Below are 23064 nucleotides of genomic sequence, written 5' to 3'. Positions count from 1 at the left end.
TTGCTACTTTCATCCATTTTGCATATTGCGAAATTTCATTTTTTCGACAGTGATTTTTATTTTTATTGATATAATTATTAAAACAAAACAAATTATCTTATTTAATTTAACTTATAAAAAATATTGTTCATAAAAATCGATTAGCGTGTATGGAATTGCGTGCATTATTGATTAAAGCAAGTGACTGATAATTATGCTCACTGTAGAAACAACAAGAACCTAGAATTTGATAAGTACTCATCTATTAAGCAGCTAGCAGTACTGTGGCAGATTACCATGTCCGGAAAAGGCAAAACGCCGGCGATTGGGATCGATTTGGGAACAACATATTCGTGTGTGGCCGTGTGGCGCCATGATCGGGTGGAGATCATACCCAATGATCAGGGCAACCGCATCACACCTTCTTGTGTAGCTTTCAATGAAACTCAACGACTCATCGGCGACGCAGCCATGAATGCGGCAGCTGCGAACCCAACCAACACTGTTTTTGGTAAGATGTGGTTGTTCCCACTTTTTTCTTTCACGGTTATACTGAGTTATTCGGCTTTATGTTTCTGCAGAAAACTCCCTAGTTTTGCATTCACTATGAGGCGATTGATTTTGGGAAGAGTGAAATATGTTACACTGACAATTATTTGTGGCCTTGGACTTTTCTTTGCTTCCGTATCGATCTTACGTTTTTTTTGGTTTGCTTGTTAACTATCATCATCTTGAATTGGTGCCTGGATAATGATCTGCATATATTTATGTGCACGTATAATATTGTACGATTTGCGGGGCTGTAGGATAAAAAAGAAACTGCGTTGTGTGATGAGAGTTTTGCTCGTATGGTATCTGAATATGTAATTCTTCTACAAAATAATTTGCTTTTGCAGATGCGAAGAGATTGATTGGCCGGAGATTCAGCGACCCTCTGGTGCAGAAAGATGTGATGCATTGGCCATTCAAGGTCGTTTCTGGTCATGAAGACAAGCCCATGATTGTGGTTACCTACAAAGATGAAGAGAAACAATTTGCTGCTGAAGAGATTTCATCCATGGTCCTCACAAAAATGAAGGAGATCGCCGAAGCTTTTCTTGGAGTTCAAGTAAGAGACGCGGTTATTACTGTGCCGGCCTATTTCAATGATTCACAACGGCGCGCGACCAGGGATGCTGGAACAATATCTGGGCTCAATGTCTTGCGCATCATTGTAGAACCTACTGCTGCTGCCATTGCCTACGGTCTTGATAAAAAGTCTAGCGTCGAAAGGAATGTGCTTATTTTCGACCTTGGTGGTGGCACGTTTGATGTTTCACTTCTCACAATGTTTGACAATGTCATCAAGGTTAAGTCAACTGCGGGTGACACACACCTTGGAGGAGAAGATTTTGATAATAGAATGGTGAACTATTTTGTGGACGAGATCTTGAGAAAGTACAAAAAGGATGTAAGTAGCACACGAAGAGCATTGGGAAGGTTGAAGACAGCTTGCGAGAGGCTAAAGAGGAATCTATCTTTTATGGCACATTCAACCATTGAAATAGATTGTCTGTACAATGGCATCGATTTTGAGTCTAAACTAAGTCGTGCCAAATTTGAGGAGTTAAACATGGACTTGTTTCAGGAATGTGTTGGCCATGTCGAAAAGTGTTTGCAGGATGCCAAGATGGACAAGAAAAGTATCCACGACGTGGTGCTTGTTGGTGGATCTACTAGAATTCCAAAGGTGCAACAAATGCTTCAAGATTTCTTTAATGGCAAGGAGTTGTGCAAATGTATTCACCCTGATGAGGCTGTAGCCTTTGGTGCAGCGGTTCAAGCAGCGAATCTGACTGGTCAGGGTAATCAAGAGATTCAAGACTTGGTGTTGTGGGATGTCACCCCTCTGTCTCTTGGTGTGAGTGTTACAGATGATGAAATGTATGTAGTAGTTCCCCGTAACACCACAGTTCCTTCTAAAACGGAAAAGATGCTCACCACTCGTTTCGATAACCAAACAGCTGTCACGTTTTCAGTGTACGAGGGTGAAAGGGCAAGAGCAAGTGATAACATTCTGTTGGATACATTTGTCTTGTCTGGCATTGCTCCTGCACCAAGGCACGTCCCTAAATTAAAGGTGTGCTTTGATATCGACTGTAATGGTATCTTGATTGTTTCTGCCAAAGACGAAAAAACCAGTAATGCAAACAGCATCGTTATCAACAATGTGAAAGGCATGTTGTCCAAGGATGAGATTAGTGTACTGTTGGAAGAAGCCGAGAGATTTAAGTCCGAAGACGAGGAGCTTAAAAATATATTCAAGGCAAAGAATCTCTTGGAGGAATATGTTTATAGCACCAGAGCTACTGTCATGAACAAAAAGCATGCTCTCCAATTACCAGTTACGGATGCTGAAAAGATAGAAGATGATATCAGATGTGCTATCTGGTGGCTGGAAGAACACAAATTCGCCGGAGCCGACGTGTTCGAAGATAAAAGGAAGGAGTTGGAGAGCATGTGGAATCCTATTATAACAAAATGCACAACATTCTGATCTAGCTTGAAAGATTGCAGTGTTTTTTTGATTTGCAAGTATTTTGCCTAATTGGACGTATTTTTTGCTTTGGAATTATCATGCATGCATAATTCGACTGATTTTCTTTAGTTTTACCTTTTTTGGGAATATGATTCCAAATCTTTTACTTATCACTAAACGGGGATAATTGATTGTTAGTTAGAATAGTAATAAAATCATCTATATACATAAATTATTTATAGTAAGATCTTATGATATTTAAAAATAAAAGAAGAAGATATGAGCTCATTTTTAAGAGAATGTAAACTTTATTGAAAACAATTAATTAAAGCAATCTCAAATATGATTATTTATTATGATATAAATAAATATGGGATTAAATGATAAATTACAATTTTCTCATTTTTTTGACAATTGATCAATATAAATATGATATATGTAAATGATAATATTTTAATTCAATTATATATGATAACTAATTAATCCATCAACTAACCAAAAGAAATATAAAAATATATATAAATTTAAATTTAAATAGAAATTGTTACGATAATAATAAGCTGTCATAGGGTATTTTCCGTAGAGTGCATAAGCGGTATTATGCATAGTTTGACGAATTTTGGTTTTTGATTTGGATTGAATTATGATGCATAATTCATAATTAAATTGATATTTTTTTAAAAAAATTCAAAATCAGATGATTGTCTACTTACTCGGTAATTAGTTAATTTAATTTGGTTATCAGAGTAATTAATTATTTATTGGAAAATGTGAATATATATGGATCATAACTTAATTGGGACGTAGAATTAAAAATTGTTGACTTTCATTTGTCACATCAAAAATTGAACTAAAATAGATAAAAATTAAAAATTAGTATATTATAACCAAACTTTAAAAATTTAATAACCCAAAACTATTAATTGAACAAGTCGGCGGACGAAGAAAAATATTTTCTTTCATAATAATAAACAATTTCATTAATTTCAAAAACCAATATATATATATTCTCTCCCAAGTAATCAGTGCTTTTTTCTTGTATTTTTCCACAGTTGAAATCATCAATCATACATGTTCGGTTATGGCTCTCCGACGTCCTTCCATATGTCATTTTTCAAGTAATAAAGCTCTTTCTCTCTATTAAAATCGGTGACTGTTCATTTTGTCTAACATTCATTGTTTCAGTGTGAAAATTAAACAAACTGTGGTTTACTTTTTCCGTTTCCCCACATTATTTAGTTATTAATGTTCTAGGCATAGATTCCATAAACTACGTTATACGTACTTATCCTATTCACAGCAGTGCATGCATGGCCTTATAGCAAGATGTTAGAACATTGAATTTAAGTTAAAGTTTGAACGAAAAATTATATAATGTGATATTATTTTTTGCTCTCTACATTTTTCAAGTTAATGTGGATTTTGTCTGTCCACATTCTTGAGTTAATGTAGATTTTTGGTTCTGTACATTAATCTTGAATGACTTTTGATGTACCTTTTGTGAGCTCATAATCATGTGTCTATTTTCTCAATCCACACACACAAAACACATGCTCAAAATCTCACTCAAACATTTTTTTACATCATATTGCTATCTTTTCATTTGACATCTGTTGAGTTTTGGTGATAAAGTAAAGGTCTGGTTTGAGTTCATCAGATTAGTGAATTGATGATTAACTTGCTACTAGTCCAACTGTTCTATCATGGAAAATAAATGTATTGATCTTCAAGCACTGCGTGAAGAGGACTAATCTGTTTTAAGAAAATCGTATTTTGTTACAGGCATCGGTTTGTTAGTTTCATTATTTTCCTCATACAAATTAGTTTTGTTGGACTATATTTCTGGTACTATTCTTTTATACATTGCAATATATTTGTCTGTTAGTTTTTGATTGTCTATATATCGGTGCAATAATTTTGACAGACAAACTCTCTTTATAGTGTGAGATTCATCAACTCCAGGAGAAAATGGATTAATTTATACTCGATTTATTTTGTTTTAATTCGATGCTAGACCTATTGTGTTTAAGGTTGTTTTTATATTCAAATCAAGTTGTAAATTTTGTTTTGCAAATAATCACATTCATTTCATGTATTATGTATGGGTTACATTATTTTGGCTAACGATCTTAAAACAGATTTGGTATACTCATTATGTGATTTGTTAAAGATATGGCTAATTATTTTAATGACTCGAATGTGCCAAAGGTCACTTCCTCAATCATCATGGTCACTACTCCTGAAGCTACGATGCATGTGAGCCATGCTGATAAAAAAAAACATGATATCCTTGGTGATCATCGTCAAGGTATGTTGTGGATTACATCGAAGCGATGTCGATCATGATGATAATATTATACCAAACTTGCGGAATAAAACAATCAACAAGAATACAAAGATTTACGTGGTTCATCAATACAAGCTATGTCTATGGAACTACTGCAAATCTTCAATAACAGAGAGAAATTTTACAAGTTTTTACAACAAAACATTCAATATCTCACAATCTCAACTCTTGTATAATCGAAAAAATGTTTTATGTAACCCACATAAGATAACCTCCCAACACTCAACAAAAAAAAAAACTTCTTATGCTTTTTTCTCTTAGTTTCTAATGCTTAGAAAGTTTGCATGAGTTATCTAGCAAATGAGCTCTATATCTAGCAAATTCATCAAGTGTGAAAGTCAAATAAAAAATTCAAACTTTACTAGCCACCATTTGGACGATAGTGCGGACGTTCATATGTGCCTAGTTCACATTGGATGGCACATGTGAACATGGATACAATTTTCTTGTCCACAATTTTGTTTAAAAAACGAATGTCCAAATATCAACAAGGTAGTCATTGGAAAAAAATAAACGTCGGCACATATTCTAAGAAGCAGAAAGAGAGAATTATACGTTCTGTTGCACCCAATTCAAATCTTTGCCCTCAAGGAATGCGACATTCCTTAATAATACCCCATGTTGGAATATTTTCCCTTTTGAAGTATTGTAGGCAGTAAAAAAACTGCTAAAAGAACTTTATTAGCGGAGACGAAACATACAAAGTACTAGTAAATTAAGATGGAGTTTTACAAGATCAAATTAAAATAGAGAAAAAAAAGGACAACGATTTATTATAAATACTTCAGACAACAACTGACGAATCATTCACTGACATTTCTTTTTTTTATCCAATTCCTGGTTACTGGCCCTGAAAATTACAATACATAAAGAAAATAGAGAGATTACATCTTTAAGGACTTAGTGAGAATTAAATAATAATAAATATGATATTAAATTTAATAGATTGATACAATAGACAATAGGATCAGCATCCAATAATATGAGTTGACAAAAAAAGCAAAAAAAAGGTTAGTAAAGAATAATGAGCCAAGTGAACTAATATACTCGGAACAAAGTCACGTGTTCAATTGACTCAATCTCCATATCAAAGTCCGTTGTCCAGAGCTCTGTCTCGGTCAATCACCTTATCATTCAATCATTCTTTCATTTATTCGATGATTAACCAAAACCTCATTTGGTGGAAGTTGGAGGGGATTGCAAGAGCAAGAAATCCATCATTTCGAGCTATTTCAAGACCAATAAATTAAGTATCGGAGATGTCCAAGATCTTTAAGTTTAAAACATCTTTGAACTGATAACATCAATGGAGGGTCTTGTGATGAAAATATTATCACATAGACCAAGAAGGCAACACATGATGATCCAGTGCCCTTTGTAAAAAGAGAGTAACCAGACTTCGATTGAGTGAATCCAAGCTGAAACAGCACTTGGGGAAACATAGAATGCCATTGTCTTGAAGCTTGCTTGAGACCGTAGGTAGAACGATTTAGTTTGCACACCAATTTTGCATCAATAGTAATCGGCTCCCCCGGAAATTTATACTCTAATGAAACACATTGTTGAAATCTAATTGATACCAATGCTTCTTCTTGGGTGTAGCCCTGTGACGTTCAAGAGCACCATCAAAATTAAACCCATTTACATCCAATGGAATGTGTGCCTTGATGTAAATGTTAGAGTAGGTGCCCAACAAGCTAACTTGTGGCTCCGACTTTATTGACTCTGATGTAAAACGATCTTGATTTTAATAATATTTTACAATTCCATTCGATTATGCCATTATACTTTATATGTATACACATGCAAGTTGCATAGATAAAGTCCTTGCATATACAATAGGTGTCATTAAGTCTGCGTCGCAACGTAAGATCATGAAACTCATTAAGAAGTGCACCGTATATTCTAAACAGGTTCCTAGTCGAATCAGCTGCATAAAACAATGACAAAGGTCGCTCGAGCTCGAGACTAGCATCTGTCATTGATACCCCAGGGATAAAACCATCAAGATACGGCCCAAACTCCCGGCCCATCTCTAAGGCCCACAGGTGAATGGCTCATGCAGGGGCGGATCTAGGATTTCGAAAGTGGGGGGGCCACTTAGTGTATTTTGCGACGGATTTATTAAAAACCGTCGCTATAAGGCGACGGTTATAAGAAACCGTCGCTAATTTTGCGACGATTTTAGTCAAAACCGTCGCTAAGAAAATTTTTTTGAATTTTTTGGGGGGGCCGCTTAGATTATTTTGCGACGGATTTATCTAAAACCGTCGCTATATGGCGACGGTTTTCTTAAAACCGTCGCTAAATTTTTTTTAAAAAATTTTTTGGGGGTGCCACGAGCCCTACACTAAATCCGCCCCTCCGCTCATGACAAAGCCAGGTATTCTCCTATAAATACCAGGTTTAAGCATATGATTTTGGATTCACAATATTGTTTTCAGCAGCACCCTTAGCTGCTCCCCCATATATCCTCAATCTCTGACTTGAGCGTCGGAGGGGCTACGCCAGGACACCCTCCTGGCCCCCTCTTAACGATTTTATTTGTGATTTCAGGCTCAGAGTAATTTCAAAACTTACGTCTAGACTAGTGACACTTGCTGGAATCGGACCCTAAATTTCCCGTGAGTATCACTTGTAAACGCCATGTTTCATTGGCCAGGGCATAGAGATGTCCATTCACACGGATGAGTGATCATATGATGATGCACTGAACAACCCTCCTTCGGACTGTCCAAGTAGTTCTCAATTATCGAAGTGGAATAGTCCGCAGTTATGGCTGTACACCATTAGTCATTTGAACCGGGACAATGTAGGGGCTATATGTACTAGCATGCACTTTGATTCATTTACCGACTCCATTGAGGGTCATCAGGTGACGAGGTTGGGTGTATGTTCGAAATACGTAGGAGCAAATGCATTGTAGTCAGGGATTCACCATTTACCTACGGGTAAAGATATCTTATGTAGTCTAATAAGTCAATAGTGCAAGGAATCTCTGACCAGAGTAAGACATGTGCAGTTTGAAAATGTGTTTCCTCAGTTGTGCATACCATGACGCTATGACTCAAAGATAAATCACATCGTTATCGAATTCATATGCAACTCTCAATATACCAACGATTGTTGCAGATTCGATCGAGATATATGTGTTGAAGGGACTGTACTGTAGCTAACCATGACTAAAGTTTTTTGCATGCACTATCAGTGATACCTAGGGGGTCATAGGGCGATGCTACTAGAAATTCTTAGTGGTAGTATGAGTGCAATCAGAAATGAGTTCTGACATTCTTAATCAAGGAGTTGATGAAATGAATGTGGTTAACTAGGGTAAACCCAAATAAGAATAAATATTTTTCTGAATCACATGGAGAAGTGAACCCACAGCTGGCTGTATCCCTGAATCATTGAGGGTCACACAAGTATCAGATTCTGTGTTCCCGTTGAGATAGTCAAATTTGAAGGAGTTGGAATTTGGCGACTATAGTTTGTTGGAGATCAAAGATGAAGCTTATAAAGGAGTTTATGAGCTGATTCCATAGGATAAAAGAAATGCAAGTTGGTATGATTGCTAATTGAGGAAGGAAATTGAGACTGCCTGTTTTAGTAAAGGAGTTTACAAAATTGGCAATGCCAAATATGGTAACTACCATATATGGTAAGTTCTAAATTTGACAAATGAAAATTTTGATTTTCGAAGTTTTCGATTTTCATTATATGCACAAGATTCATATCCTTGATATATCGACGCTCTCGGATCGTCAATCGGGGTTATAATGAGTTCGGAATAATTTATTTAGTGAACTGAGAATTCGTTAATTAAATGATTGTGCTAGTAGTGGTGACTACTAATATGCACAAATTCCCATAAATATTCTAGAGAGGTCTAGAATTAAATTAACCAAGGAGTTAGTTTATAAATTAAATAAGGGTTATTTGATTTAATATACATATACATGTATATATTTTATATAGTGATATAAAATATGTATATATGATATTTTTATATCATGTATTATTATAGATTAATAAATATATTATATATTAATTATATGATAGTTTAAATATAATGAAATTATTAGAGTCTTTGTGAGAGATGAACTCCTAATTAGATTAGGAGTCTCTCTATATATACACTATTAAGGCTCATTATTTGTTGATGAACTTTTGCACACAAAAACAAAAGGAAAATCTCTCCAATTCCCAAGTGAAAGTCACGGCCACCTTGAGGATTTTTTAATAAAAAATTGGGTCAAGTGCTTTCTTCCACGCCGCACTGATTCCAGATTTTGGAAATTTGGAATCAGCAGTCTCAACGCACAAAGCGTTTAAATTTTTTAGTGCAAACCAAACGAGGAAAACAGTCTTTGATCGTGGACCTGATTAGATAATCAAGAGAAAAGCCGTTCGTAGGGATTTATAATAAGGACTATCTCCGCGTAAAAATCGGAATATTTTGGAGTTCAAGCGTTAAGAACGCAAATGTATAATCTTAAACGCCCTATGAATGTTTTTGAACACACGACGCCCATGAACAAAATTTTAAAATTCCGCTGCGTCTTGGGTACGAGAACACGACGTGGCAAGATCAGTCACCCGGGCAAACAACCCTCTTCCAAGAAGAATTGTGCTATCCCTATGAATGTTTTTGAACACACGAAGCCCAAGAACAAAAATTTTAAGCTTCCGCTATGTCTTGGGTGCGAGAACACGACATCCCAACAGTAAGAATACCGCAGTCCAAGTGTCGTTTGACTCCAAAGCATCCAACTCATTGCTTAACACCACTTGGGGATTTTACTGCCTGGTGGGGAGGACAATTTTGGAGCAAGAATATTTTTTTTTATTTACAATTAAACACGTATAATCTTACTCGATAAATAGTTGATTTATATTAAAAAATATTTAGTTAAATAATTCAATAAATATAATTTATGCTGATAATTAATTACTAACTGGAAAATGTGAATATTGATCGATCATAACTTGGCATGAATCTTTAAATTAGGATGTGCATTGCAATGAGCGGATTAAGTAACTTGAAAATTGAAATATAACTAAAGAATAAAATGACCTAGCTATGTCAAATTTGTAAAATAATTAAATATATGAAAATTTTAAATTTAATATATGATATTCTCATTTTTAAACATTGTTTTACACTTGGAACTATATATCCTACTCGAGTTTTAGATATTGTTATAAGCTTAGGAATATGTATTTTTTAAAATAAATGAGAGGTCAATTAAAAATAAAAAAACAAGGCTAATAAAAACATATTTGGTGAAATTTACATATATTAAATTAAAATCTATGATCTGCTCAGTCAAAAAAATACATAGTCCTATGGGGAATTCAAGTTAATGGAGTATATGAGCGTTTGATCAATAATCAAGAGTTTGATTCCTCATGCAAACACCTTTTGGGCAAGCTTGTCGCACAGAACTTGCCCAATGTAGTTTATCTGACTAAAATAATTTGCAAGCTATTACATTAGTCCGAGATTTACCCAATGTACACCGAAAGATAACGACTATGTGTTCACATGTCATAAAAAAAACACATAATCCTAGGAGAATATTTAAAAGCAATGTAGAATGTAGATCATATCATTAAATTCATAATTAAATCCTTACAAACACGCTAATTTAATTCTTAACCTTAAAATAATATTTTTTTAAAAAAAGTTACTTCTTCATCCCATGTATTTTATATTTTAATTGTCATCCGTTCTAATTATATAGTTCAGTTTTTGTTTTCATATTACTTTTCCACTCTTTTATCAATCAATCCCTATTTATTGTTTTTTTTTAAAAAAATATTCAAATAAAACGTTCCGAGTGAAATAGGAAATATCCTTTTAGAAAGACATGCATGTCCAATGACTTAATGCACATCCATTTGCAGGACAACGCCCATGTCAATATCTTATAAAAAAATTGAAAATATAAATGTCAAAATTTTACAATAATGTTAATTGTAAAACATAGAAACTTGACAAAATTTTACATATATTTCAATTACCATATCTATTTTGTTGTACTCTTGTTCACATAGTTTAAAAATGAATATTTCAATTACAGATAAGAATTTATAAAATTATCTAGTTTGTTGTATTCTGGATAAAATTATTATCAAGACGTAAATTTTATGCGGGCAAAACATTTAAAACCTGCATGTGTCGTTGGATCGATGATCAAGCCGTGATATAGATGTCATATTTTGAAAAAGAGGTGATTGTAGTACATAACCTTGTATGATATTGGTAAAAATAAATACTTAAATAGTAAGTCATTTGTCAGACGATGTCATAGGTCTTTATTCGTGATATGGATCAACCATGCTCATATTTACAATAAAAAATAATATTTTTTCATGAGTAACCCAAATAAAATATATGTCACACAAAATTGACTGGTAAGATGAACTCACAAGAGTTTTGTGATATTTAATTAGGGCCTCGTATTCAATGTAGGATATTTGAATACTTTTAATTATTTTTCTGGATTTTAAAAGTCTAGATGTATTTAATCAGGACTTTAATATGCTCTATAAAAGTTTAGTGGTATTCAAAATAAAATTTTTTAGAGTTTTAACAGTCCAGTGATATTCAATATCTTTTAAAAACACCACAAAAGTATAAAGGTATTCAAAATGTCAATGTACTTTTATTAACTTCATGGAATTTATCGATATACAAATATTAAATACTAAAGTACTACTACAATTTGTCAAAAAATATTTTTGAAAAAACCTAAAGATTTGGATAGACTTTCAAAATTTATAACTCACATATTTATCTCTCTTTCTTTATTGCTCACCTCGCCTCTGTCTCTCTCCCTTACTCTCCCTCATCTTCAAAATTAACTCTATATATATTTTTAATTTATCATTTATATCAATAATTTTAATATTCATGATAATGAAAGATGATCCAAAAAAAACTATAATACGACTTGATTGTTAATACTTGAATAGTTATGCAACAAGCATGATTTTTTTTTTAAAGATTTTTTTCTTATAATTTATAGAAAATTTTTATGATATAGTTCATAAAATAATTTGTTTCCTTTGTAATTTAAAAAATAAATTTATTATATTTTTTTATGACTTTTAAACTTACAATTCTAACATATTTTAATGTTATTATAATGAATTTTTTTAAATAAAATTATTACACTATATATAACAAAATCATAAAATTTGGTTGACTCATAGAATGGAAAATAATAATAATTTATAATAGATTTAATTATTTATTAAAATTTTGAATAAAAATTAATTTTTTAATTATTTTTAGTATTTTCAATTACTCTATAAGTTATAATATTTTTATTCAAAAATTATATTTACACAATGTTATTGATTTAATACATTAATGCTATTTTTTTTACAAAATTTTATAAACCTTATTTCGTGGTAAGCAAAAATATTTTTCAAATAATCTTTGGACTCGTCTTATGTTAGTAAATGTTTCAACTCGATATATGTATATACTTTAAATATTCACAATAATAGAAAATTATAAATAAAAAAACTATTCTACAGGTAGCACAAAATTTTTGAAATCAAGTTGTTTTAAATTATTTTTCAAATTGTCAAAACTATCTTATAAAATCCACAATAACTAATATTTGACTCCAAAGAAATTAAAACATTTCATATAATAACTTTAAAAATTATGCTAACTGATAAAAATGCGAAATAAGTGAGATTTGGAGTTTTATTATCCTTAATCGATTTTTTTAATGTTGAATATAGAACTCACAAAATCATAATAAATAACTTGCAAGTTCAAAAATTATAAAACTTCATAGTTAATTCCAGTGATATTTTTAATGTATTAAAGGCTAGAAACATGTATAAAAAGATTTAAATGATCAGATAAATATCAAATTATATTGGAAAATCATAGTATTAGTATTTAAAATTTTATAATAAATGAAATATTCAAACAAAATTCACGAAACTTGAACAATAGCCTAGAATAATACAGAACAAGGTTTAGAAAATAAAAAATTTGCTTTTCACAAGTGCCTGTGGCGGCCCATTTTTACCGGTATATGTAAAAAATGGTTTCCTACAATTTTTGTGTCATAAGTTTTGACTAAATTGCAGCCGAATCGCGCCAGAAACAAAATAACTAGTATAACTCATACTCATACTTAGACTATCGGAAAAAACACTATTTTGGATGTCGATTTCGGGAAACCACTGACATAAGTGATAAATATGACATATAATGAACAACTTTCATGCTCAGACTAAGGTATAATACAGTCCAAATAGGTACGTAAAATGAGAGTGAAAACAGTACCTGGAAAATGAGTTTCTTGACACTATTTTCTTCCCGAACAGTGGTGGTTTGTGAATTTTAATGAAAAATTAGCTGATGATTTTTCGACACCACCTTTTGTGATAGCTTTCTAGGTAAATAGAGAGTATTATGGAGTTTTTCTAAAATTTTTGGAAGAGTTTGGGATATATAAAAGAATTTTTTCCCCTTTCTTTCAACTTTTGAAAGCTCTATTTTCCCAACACTCTCTCTCTATTCTAAACCAGACCCCTTAGGCTATGTTTGGTGTGTAAAATAGGATAATTAATTGGATTGATGTCAAAAATCAAAGTAAGGATATATAATTGGATTGTCAATCCCTCCAAAACAATGAGATATCTTTTCAAGCAAATAGGTTTTTTTTATTATGAATTTCTTGATTAGTTGAACCCATAAAAAAATGAGACAAACATGGGTTTATTAATCTATCCTTTACTTATCACTCACACCAAACATACCCTTAATAACTCGAAAATTAGGCTATGCAATTGTTGAAATTCTACAGGTGAAGAGTCTCATTTTATAGGCAAGAACCAAGCCTTTCCTCCAATCCATGTTGGACAACTTCCGATCACCTCGGTTGGACGAAGAAGGACGTGGTGTGTTGGTTAAGTGAGTATCTATGTATGTATGTGTGTGTGTATTGTTTATTATGTGTTTATATATTAGACTTAATTATTTCAATTTTTATTATTAGCACTATATAATAATTAATAATGTGGTACTATACGTTCCAAACAAGGAGGTGAGGCTTATGGTGAAAGGGCTGTTGAAAAAATGATGATACACATTTTCCATAGCCTCGTGTAAGCTTTCTTGATTTTGTGTTTTAATGTAAAGAATAACCAAATAACGTATATTAAAAAGATGTTATTCAAATTTGTTTTTATATTATAGTAATTTAAACTTTCAAACCTATAGTAAATAATTAGACTATGTACGTAATTTAGCTACGCATATAAATCAGTATGTCTCTTATAAGACAGTATCATGAATCTCAATCTTGACCATATTTACAATAAAAAAAATAACATTTTGACATAAAAAATAATATTTTCTTATGTATAACTCAATAGAACATTTGTCTCACAAAATTTCCTAAGAATTTTTTAATATAAATGGGTTTTTAATTATTTAAAAAAATGGGTTTTCAATATATATAATAATAAAAATATATGCAAAACTTTCGGCGCAAGAAATCTACAATTTTAAATTATGATAATGAAGTAAGTAAAAAAACCCTAAAATGAACGACGGGTGGAATAATCGATCGTACAAGGCAATATGTCTCCGATTAGGTATGAATTAAATTTTCTCTATTAATATTCTTACTGCCTGATCTATGAATAATAACTAATTAATCATCTGTTTTTAGGAGTGGCCAAAGGTCAATTAACAATGTAACATCTCAACCAATATATATATATTTTTATCCCAACAAATCTCTGTAATATTTTAAAGAGACAACATGAGGTACAAAGATTGTTTTATTAAAAGGAAGCCAACACTTAATTTAAATACCCTGATATATATAGTAACTAAATGAAGTCCATATTTACGCGTCTTTTTCTATCTTCACCGGGTGTCCTACAACCCCAAAAACATAAAAAGAAAAACAAATCACAAAATCCCTTACAATATATGTAAACAAATACATGAAATAGAAAAAGATTTTATCTACTCAACGATTGAGATAAATAAATTCAACATAACTACATTAAACACTAATCACTGATATAAACGTAAAAATCAAAAACCTCACATACTCCTTTCGACTATTCTGTTTGCAAAGCGTCTGCGACTATACAAAAAAAACTTTTGAGTAAACTTTTACAAGAATCAGATAATATTATATGTGTACAAGAAAACAAACAAACAAAAAGAACAATTAAACACCACATACCTTATAATCGTATACAAACTCACACCTGAAATAAAAATTAGCCAACCCAATCTAAATACTGAAACGAGTAAAAGATAATTTCAAAAGCATAACATTGAAAAACCAAAAACAAGAGAGAGCCATAAAAGCAGACATTAGGATATGAGCATATCCTAATGTCTGCTGACATCTATTTAATGCTTTTATATTTTATGGCTCATTTTGTTTTTGGTTTTTCAATATTATGCTTCTGAAATTATCTTTTACCTGTTTCAGTATTTAGGTTGGGTTGGCTACTTTTCATTTCAGGCGTGAGTTTGCATACGATTATAAGGTAGGTGGTGTTTAATCGTTCTTTTTGTTTGTTTGTTTCATATAAACATATAATATTATCCGATTCTTCAAAAGATTACTCAAAAGTCTTTTTTTTTTCTTTTTATAGTCGCAGGCGCATTGCAAACAAAATACTCAAAAGGAGCGTGTGAGGTTTGCGATTTTTACATTTATATCAGTGATTAGTGTCTAATGTAGATATGATGAATTTATTTATCTCAATCGATGAGTAGATAAAATCTTTTTTTATTCCATGTATTTGTTTATATCCATTAGTTTGTAAGAGATTTGTTTTTCTTTTTATGTTTTAGAGAAGTGTAGGACACCCGGTGAAGATGGAAAAAGACGCATAAAGATGGACTTCATTTAGTTACTATATATATCCTGCGTATTTAAATTAAGTGTTGGCTTCCTTTTAATAGAACAATCTTTGTACCTCCTGTTATCTCTTTAAAATATTACAGAGATTTGTTGGGATAAAAATATATATATTGGTTTAAATGTTACATTGTTAATTGACCTTAATTTGTTTTGGAACTGAATTTTAGTCTCTCTAGTAGAAACCATGTACTCTCGAGTCTTGTATTCTCGTTCCATCCGCTTCTCATTTCACTACAAAAATTAACCGTCGCTTTCACCTTTTAGCGACGGTTTTAACGACAGTTTAACGGTCCGTGACAGAAGTTAGCGTCGCTTTCTCAAAGCGAGAGTTTTTGAAGTCCCGTCGCACATAGCGACGGTTTTCTTCAGACTTTATGCACACCGTCGCTATCTTAAGCGACGGTTTTTACGCGACGGTTTTGTAAAACCGTCGCTACATAACAACCGTCGCTTAATGTAAGAACCGTCGCTTAAGATAGCGACGGTGTGTATATAAAAAAATGCCATAAAATTCACAAATAAACTATTACTCAAAAATTAAAATCATGTATTAAATTTTCTGTAAAAAAAAGCTTTAAAACCTGATTTGCGTGAATATATGCAGTTCCACGAAATGTTGGAAGATCGCACGGAGTAGCAAATCTACGAAAAAATGTTAGTACAAAATAAAAAATTGAAACTTCGAAAAATATATATAGTTTCACTACTACCAGAGATAGGTGAAAATCGTTTAAGGAAAATGTTCGTGAACCTCGGTATATATAGAATACAAGCGACGGTCTTCGAAAATACAGTCGCTATTAGCGACGGATAAAACTAAACCCGTCGCTAATAGCGACGGCTGAAGTTACTTCGTCGCCGATCTATATCGGCGACGGGTTTTAATATCCGTCGCCGATCAAACTCGACGACGGTTATTTTGTATCCGTCGCCGATCTGTTCTGGCGACGGTTTATGTCCAACCGTCGCCGATCGGTTTATTTTTCCAGATAACCGGCTCGTAAAATTGCGACGGTTTATTATAAACCGTCGCTACAATATTGACAGTTATTGAAATTTCATTAAAATTTTAGGGATTCATCATTTCCGTCTATTCCCTCTATCCCGTAATGAAGTTCAAGGGAAGAAGAGAGAGATGATGAAAGTATTTTCTTGTTCGGGTCTCTTTCATCTTTTTAGGTTTCTGCTCTACTCCGGGTAAAGATCCGCTCCATATTCGTGTTGTTCCAATGCTAACGAGGTACTCGCTTTTCTACAGCTACAGAATTCCGCGAACCACATTTTCTAAACGAACCAGAGTCCTTACTAAACTACCTGTGCAGGTAAGGAAGTTAATGGGCAATCCTCACAGTTGGATTATGAAATTTCGAAACAGAATCGCTTTTTTAAACCGTCGCTTAGTTTGATTAGCAATAAAACCGTCGCATAAAATTGAGACGGTTTATTAAAAGTCGCAATATTAGCGACAGTTTATTATAAAATGTCGCTACGGTAGCGACATTTGAATATAAACTATCGCTAAAAAAGCGACGGTTATTAGAAAATCGTCGCTTATTTTGCTAAGCGACGGTTTTATTAAAAATCGTCGCATAAAATTGCGACGGTTTAATAAACCGTCGCAATTTTAGAGACATTTCGACGGTCGAAGATAAAATGTCGCTAAAAAAGCGACGGTTTTTTAATATAGCGACGGTTGAAGAATAATCGTCGCCATTATAGCGACGGTTTTAGTAAAATCGTCGCTACTCTATCTGTTTTTTTGTAGTGTTTAGTTATTTTTGTTGGATAAATCGGTCGTCTATAATATCCATGTGAACTATACTATATTACTTTACTAAACATAAAACAGTTATAGGAGTCGATTGTTTGTATGAAGGAGTCGATTTTGACTTTGCAAAATTTGAGGAACTCAACATTGATTTATTTAAGAAATGCATGAAAGCAGTTGACGAATGCTTGGATGATGCCAAGATGGCGGATCTACTAGAATTCCAAAGGTGCAATAAATGCTACAAGATTTAATCTTTAATGGCAAGGCGTTGTGCAAGAGCATTCATCGTTGCTTCTGGACAAGGGCAATGCAGAGGTTCAAGATATATTGTCATGTGACGTCACGCCGAGGAGATGCTATGAGTGTCGTAATACCAAGAAACACTGCCCTTCCCTCCAAGAAGGAGAAACACTCCATGACATGTTGATCCATAATCATAAAATTTTGTTGACTTATAGAATTGGAAATAATAATAATTTTTAATAAATAAAATTTAAATTATTTATTAATTTTTTGAATACAAATTTATTTTTTTAGTATTTTCAGTTAATAAGTTATAATATTTTTATTCAAAAATTATATTTACACAATGGTTATTGATTTGATGCATTAATGATATTTTTTTTACAAAAATTTACGAAAATAGAGACAAACCCGGCCACGCATATATAAGGATCAGCTTTTAAATAAGTAAAATTTATTTATATTAATATGTACAAAATATTTAGATGTTATTTATGTCAAATAATTATAAGGTAAAAAACAATCAATAAAACATAATAAGATATAATTATAAATACATATCCAAATAATTATTTGAAAAAAATTATAAATTTCTATAAAAAGTCTTGTGAAAAATCCATAGGAGTTAATGAAATTATGTTTGCAAATATGTGAGATTCTATAAAACTGAATAAAAATATATTAAATCCAAAAAAAATCGTTTAAAAAATCATTAAGTCGCTAGATTGAATATATCCTACTAAACGAGATAACAATAGATTCTAAGGGCATTTAATTTTATAACCTCTTTTGGAAAGCTAATTTGGTTAATGACCTTAAGTATTTTTTATTTAGGTAAATGACATTCCTTCTATATTTTCAATTAATTAATTCCCTTAAAAGACAAAATTATCATCCATTAATCAAGGAAAATTTGGTTGGGTCTTTTGTTATATCGGATCATAAAATCAAATCATCATATTACTCCAATTTTTACCCATTTTTAGGTGGGAAAATTTTTACTTTACAGAATAACCAACCAATGCTGATAAAAGTGCTCTTATTCTACCGACATTGGATATCAAGAAGCGGATTTCTCCCAATTTTATGTTTGAATGTGAGTTTATTTAGTTTAATCACCTGGTTTGCCACACTATTTTCGGGTTTCACAGAGAAATTTTTTTGGAATCAGTATTTTATCTAAACCTCGTATCAATCGCTGTGAACATAATTTCTATCGTTGTTTCGTCTCATACGTATTATCGATCGTCGTTCATGTCATATTTCTTTTAAAAACTTTTTCCAGCTATATAGTTTTTTATTTTTGTTGATTGATTCCAGCAATATGTTTCTGATTATTTTAATTTTTTTATACAGGTAATGGAATTAACTAATGTTCTACTTAAATATAATGGTGAGTGGAGAATAGATGAACAAGGTATTTGTACGTGGTGTCAAGGCTCTGATTCTAAATGGGCAGCAAATCACTTTGGACAAGGATAATTGTTCATGTGAATAAGTGGTGAATTTGATAAGTAAAGTTTTGGAATTGAATACTGATGAATCGAAAATGAGATTAAGTTATTTGCCATGTGTACGGGATTGCAATCCTCTTCCTATTTATATTAACAATGCAATAGGTCTGAAGACATATTTATGTTTTGGGGATCCACAGAATAGGCATGTGCTTCATGTGGAATTATCGAAGAATAGTGATGTTGAAATCGATAGGATTGTAGATGCTGAAAGGATCAAGAACATCAAAGATAAATTTGTTGATGTGAATGATGAAATATTATCGTGTGATATGGTAGTGGATCATAATGAGAAAGAGAAAGAGCTGCATGATGGATATTTTGATCTGGTTTTTATCCGAGACGATGCCTCTAAAATGCAAGAAGCAAATGATGAAGTCAATGACGACACTATTGCAAAAGCTACTGATTAAGTCACTCCAACAGATACTCTAAGTCATTATGTTGAACTTGAGCCTATTGAGGATGAACAAAATATGGTACTTGGTGGTGACAATGGATATTGTTTCAAAGATGGATCAAATTTAGCAATTGGCCAAGAGTTTGATACTAAGGAAGAGGTAAAAAAAAATGTATTGTTCAAACTTGCAATTACTGCCTCTTTTGAATTTGATGTTGTGAAATCAACTAAATCACTTTACTCAATCAAATGTGTAAGTGATAAGTGCAGTTGGAGAGTACGTGTTTCCAAAACAAAGAAGTCTACCCGATTCTCCATTCGAAAGTATTGTAATACACACACTTGTGATCTAGCTGACAGACGTAAAAGACATCGCCAGGCGAGTGCTGATGTAGTATCGAACATGTTGCTAGAGAATTTTAGAGGGCAACAGGTCACCCCAACACCTAAAACAATAATGACGATGATGCAAAATAGGGGTATTAATATCTCATATTACAAGGCTAGAAAAGGTAAAGAATTTGCACTTAATAAGCTAAGAGGTGATCCTGATGAGAGTTTCCATATGTTGCCTTCATATTTGAACATGGTCAAGTAGGTAAATCCAGGTAGTATCACACATCTCGTTGTTGATGATAGCAATAGGTTTATATACATGTTCTTAGCATATGGTGCTTGTATAAGTGGATATAAATTCATGCGAAAAGTAGTTGCAGTTGATGGCACTTTTCTAAAGGGCAAGTAAAATGGTGTTTTGCTTGTTGCTACAGCACAAGATGGTGAATTTCACCAATTTCTTGTTGCATGGGGTGTTGTCGACTCCGAGACCGTGGAGTCATGGACATGGTTTATGTTGAGGTTGCAGGAAGTGGTACCAGATGATGAAGAACTAGTAATAATTTCAGACAGACACCAAGGTATAATTTCTGCTGTAGCAAATGTGTACAAACAAGCACATCATGGTTATTGTGTGTGGCACTTGTCACAAAATATAAAAACTAGGAGTAAACAAAAAGGTGCTACAGATTTGTTCATGCATATAGCATATGCATACAAACAAAGTGAGTTTGATTCATTGTACCGTGATATGAGAAAAAGGTACCCACAAGTTGCGAAATATTTGGAAGAGCACACTTCTCCAGACAAGTTGTCAAGATCTCATTGCCCAAGAACACGATACAATATAATGACAACCAATGGAGTGGAGTCAATAAATTCTAGATTGCGTGCTGAAAGGTATCTTCCAATTGTATCATTATTAAATGCACTTCAAAAACTAACTTCATGTTGGTTTAGCCGATATCGTAATGCCGCGGCAGCATCTACGACTATAGAAACTCAGGCCGTTGAGTCAATTCTTCGTGAAAGGTTCAATGCTTCTCAAAAACATCATGTCTATGAATTAAATAGCTTGCAGTATCATGTTTACACCAAGATGACCATGAAATTGTTGATTTTGCAACTAATTCATGTAGTTGTAGAGTTCATGATTTCGATAGAATTCCATGTTCGCATGCCATTGCAGCTAGCTATGCAGCAAAATTGGTAATTTATGACTTATGCTCGGAGTACTATACTACTCGTTTTGCTTACTCTTGTACTATATATCCTATGCCTCAATGTAGCGAATGGACGATGACAACCGATCCATTGGATCGAAAGTTGCTGCCACCTAATGTGAAAAGAAAGAGTGGAAGGAGAAAAGTGAATAGAAATCCATCTATTGGTGAGTTTGGGAAACGCTAAAATTGACTATTAGTTTCATGTTTGGAGGTGACCTGTTATATGTTAGGAGTTTTGGCTTTCAACATACATTTCAACTTTTTTTTTACATGTGTAGTGCAACAATGATGTTGTTTGATCGATAGACTTTCAGAATTTTCACTTTCATGATCATTTAAATTAAAGAGCTACTTTATGGCTACTTATTTTCATGTTCATGGCTACTGACGCATGGCAACCACTTTTATGTTGAAGTTAATTTTGGAAATGAGCATATCAAAATTTATTGTATTAAACTTAATGTTGTAAGAATGATCATGTATTCATGCTATGCTTTTTAACCATGGAATAAGCATACGAAGCCAAACTATATTTGCAAATCGAGTCACATTTATTGGGTATCGATATATTGTTCACAACAACCAAATTTATATAAACAGCGATCTCGTATATATCAAGGATAATTTTCGCAATTGATGTGTATTTTCATTATTTTTTTAAAACTATATTTTCATTAAAAAAAACAAGGTGAGTGCACTGAAAGTTTACAATCGGAGTGCCTACTTCTTGACAATTGTGTCTTTAGTCACTGTAAGCAAAGTTTTTTGAATCCAGATGGGTCTTGCTGTTAGAAATTGCAAGGAGAGAACATGGGTGTAGAGAGAATATTGATAATATAGATTAATATGGACAGTGTTTAAGATTTTTATTGACCCGCTTCTTACTTTTTTTTTACCATATAAATAATTAATTTATTTACTTATATGGAAAGTGTTTAAGATTTTTATTTACCCGTTTCTTATTTTTTTTACCATATAAGTAAATAAATTAATTATTTAAATATAAATATAATAGTTTAATTTTGTATATACCGGGTCAATTTTGAGATTTCATACCAATTTAAAATAAGTGGTGAGTTTTTTAAAAATTTGGTGCCATGAAGTCATATAACTAAATATGATATACCGGGTCAATTTTGACATTTCATACCAATTTAAAAAAAGTGGTCAATTTTTTAAAAATCTGGTATCAGGAGGTCATATAGCTAAATCTCTCTAGATTCTAATAGCAATTTAAGTTAATATTTTTGTAAAGCGGGAACCGATATGCAATCTCTTGTTAAAAGTTGCTTTAAATAAAAATAAAAATTCTATAAAATTTTCATATATCTTCTGCATTTTCCTGATGATAATGTAGTAATGTTTGATGAAAATTAAAATATTTGTTTAATAGAATCAAACAAATCCATTAGGCAAAACGAATTTATACAATTAAAAACTCCTTCACATTCTCCATTTATGGATGTATATATGAGTAATATGACCAAATCACCCACAAAATTAAAAGCATGTCTAATATATTTTTCCCATAAATAAGCACATCTCTAATATGTATAGAAAATATCTTCTTTAATTGCAAATTTAAAAATAATCCCTATATTACAATATATTATATAAAACTATTTTTTAGGTTCACAATATTAATAAATTATTGAATTAAATGCGACGATACAAAAACTGAAATATGTTCTAGATTTAATTTATTTTTATTTCGGAGGGTTGAGATTCTTGGGAATTTGTTTTGTTTTCTTTTTACGGGAAATGATTTTCATGATACCCTCAAATATATTTTTTATTAG

General features: G+C 32.2%; 2 protein-coding genes and 1 long non-coding RNA gene across 3 annotated transcripts; all 3 read left to right on the top strand.

The window, feature by feature from the left end:
• The first annotated feature begins 222 nt into the window (after positions 1–222).
• On the top strand, positions 223–2538 carry LOC140807783 (heat shock cognate 70 kDa protein-like). The gene is made up of 2 exons (XM_073164747.1): positions 223–490; positions 876–2538. Exons 1-2 carry the CDS (start codon positions 277–279, stop codon positions 2513–2515), a joined length of 1854 nt encoding a protein of 617 aa, XP_073020848.1. The 5' UTR covers positions 223–276; the 3' UTR covers positions 2516–2538.
• A 12745-nt stretch (positions 2539–15283) lies between these two features.
• On the top strand, positions 15284–16015 carry LOC140807623 (uncharacterized). Its single transcript, XR_012112724.1, has 3 exons — positions 15284–15395; positions 15504–15547; positions 15706–16015. It is a non-coding gene; the product is annotated as an uncharacterized lncRNA (long non-coding RNA).
• Positions 16016–19779: 3764 nt separating this feature from the next.
• On the top strand, positions 19780–21449 carry LOC140806881 (uncharacterized). The gene is made up of 4 exons (XM_073163401.1): positions 19780–20245; positions 20474–20939; positions 21000–21071; positions 21179–21449. Exons 1-4 carry the CDS (start codon positions 19780–19782, stop codon positions 21447–21449), a joined length of 1275 nt encoding a protein of 424 aa, XP_073019502.1.
• Positions 21450–23064: the final 1615 nt, after the last annotated feature.

This window comes from Primulina eburnea, chromosome 12, assembly GCF_022965805.1.
Source record: "Primulina eburnea isolate SZY01 chromosome 12, ASM2296580v1, whole genome shotgun sequence".
In the NCBI taxonomy this organism is placed as follows: domain Eukaryota; kingdom Viridiplantae; phylum Streptophyta; class Magnoliopsida; order Lamiales; family Gesneriaceae; genus Primulina; species Primulina eburnea.
Note: the sequence above shows the minus strand (reverse complement) of the source record. Positions and strands in the feature narration are given on the sequence as shown.

Excerpts from the sequence above, each read along its gene's own strand:
- LOC140807783 (XM_073164747.1), top strand. The coding sequence starts at position 277 with ATGTCCGGAAAAGGCAAAACGCCGGCGATTGGGATCGATTTGGGAACA. Across the intron at positions 491-875 it reads CCCAACCAACACTGTTTTTG|ATGCGAAGAGATTGATTGGC; the intron begins GTAAGATGTGGT and ends TTGCTTTTGCAG.
- LOC140806881 (XM_073163401.1), top strand. The coding sequence starts at position 19,780 with ATGGTACTTGGTGGTGACAATGGATATTGTTTCAAAGATGGATCAAAT. Across the intron at positions 20,246-20,473 it reads TGCACTTAATAAGCTAAGAG|CACAAGATGGTGAATTTCAC; the intron begins GTGATCCTGATG and ends TTGTTGCTACAG. Across the intron at positions 20,940-20,999 it reads TCTAGATTGCGTGCTGAAAG|CCGATATCGTAATGCCGCGG; the intron begins GTATCTTCCAAT and ends ATGTTGGTTTAG.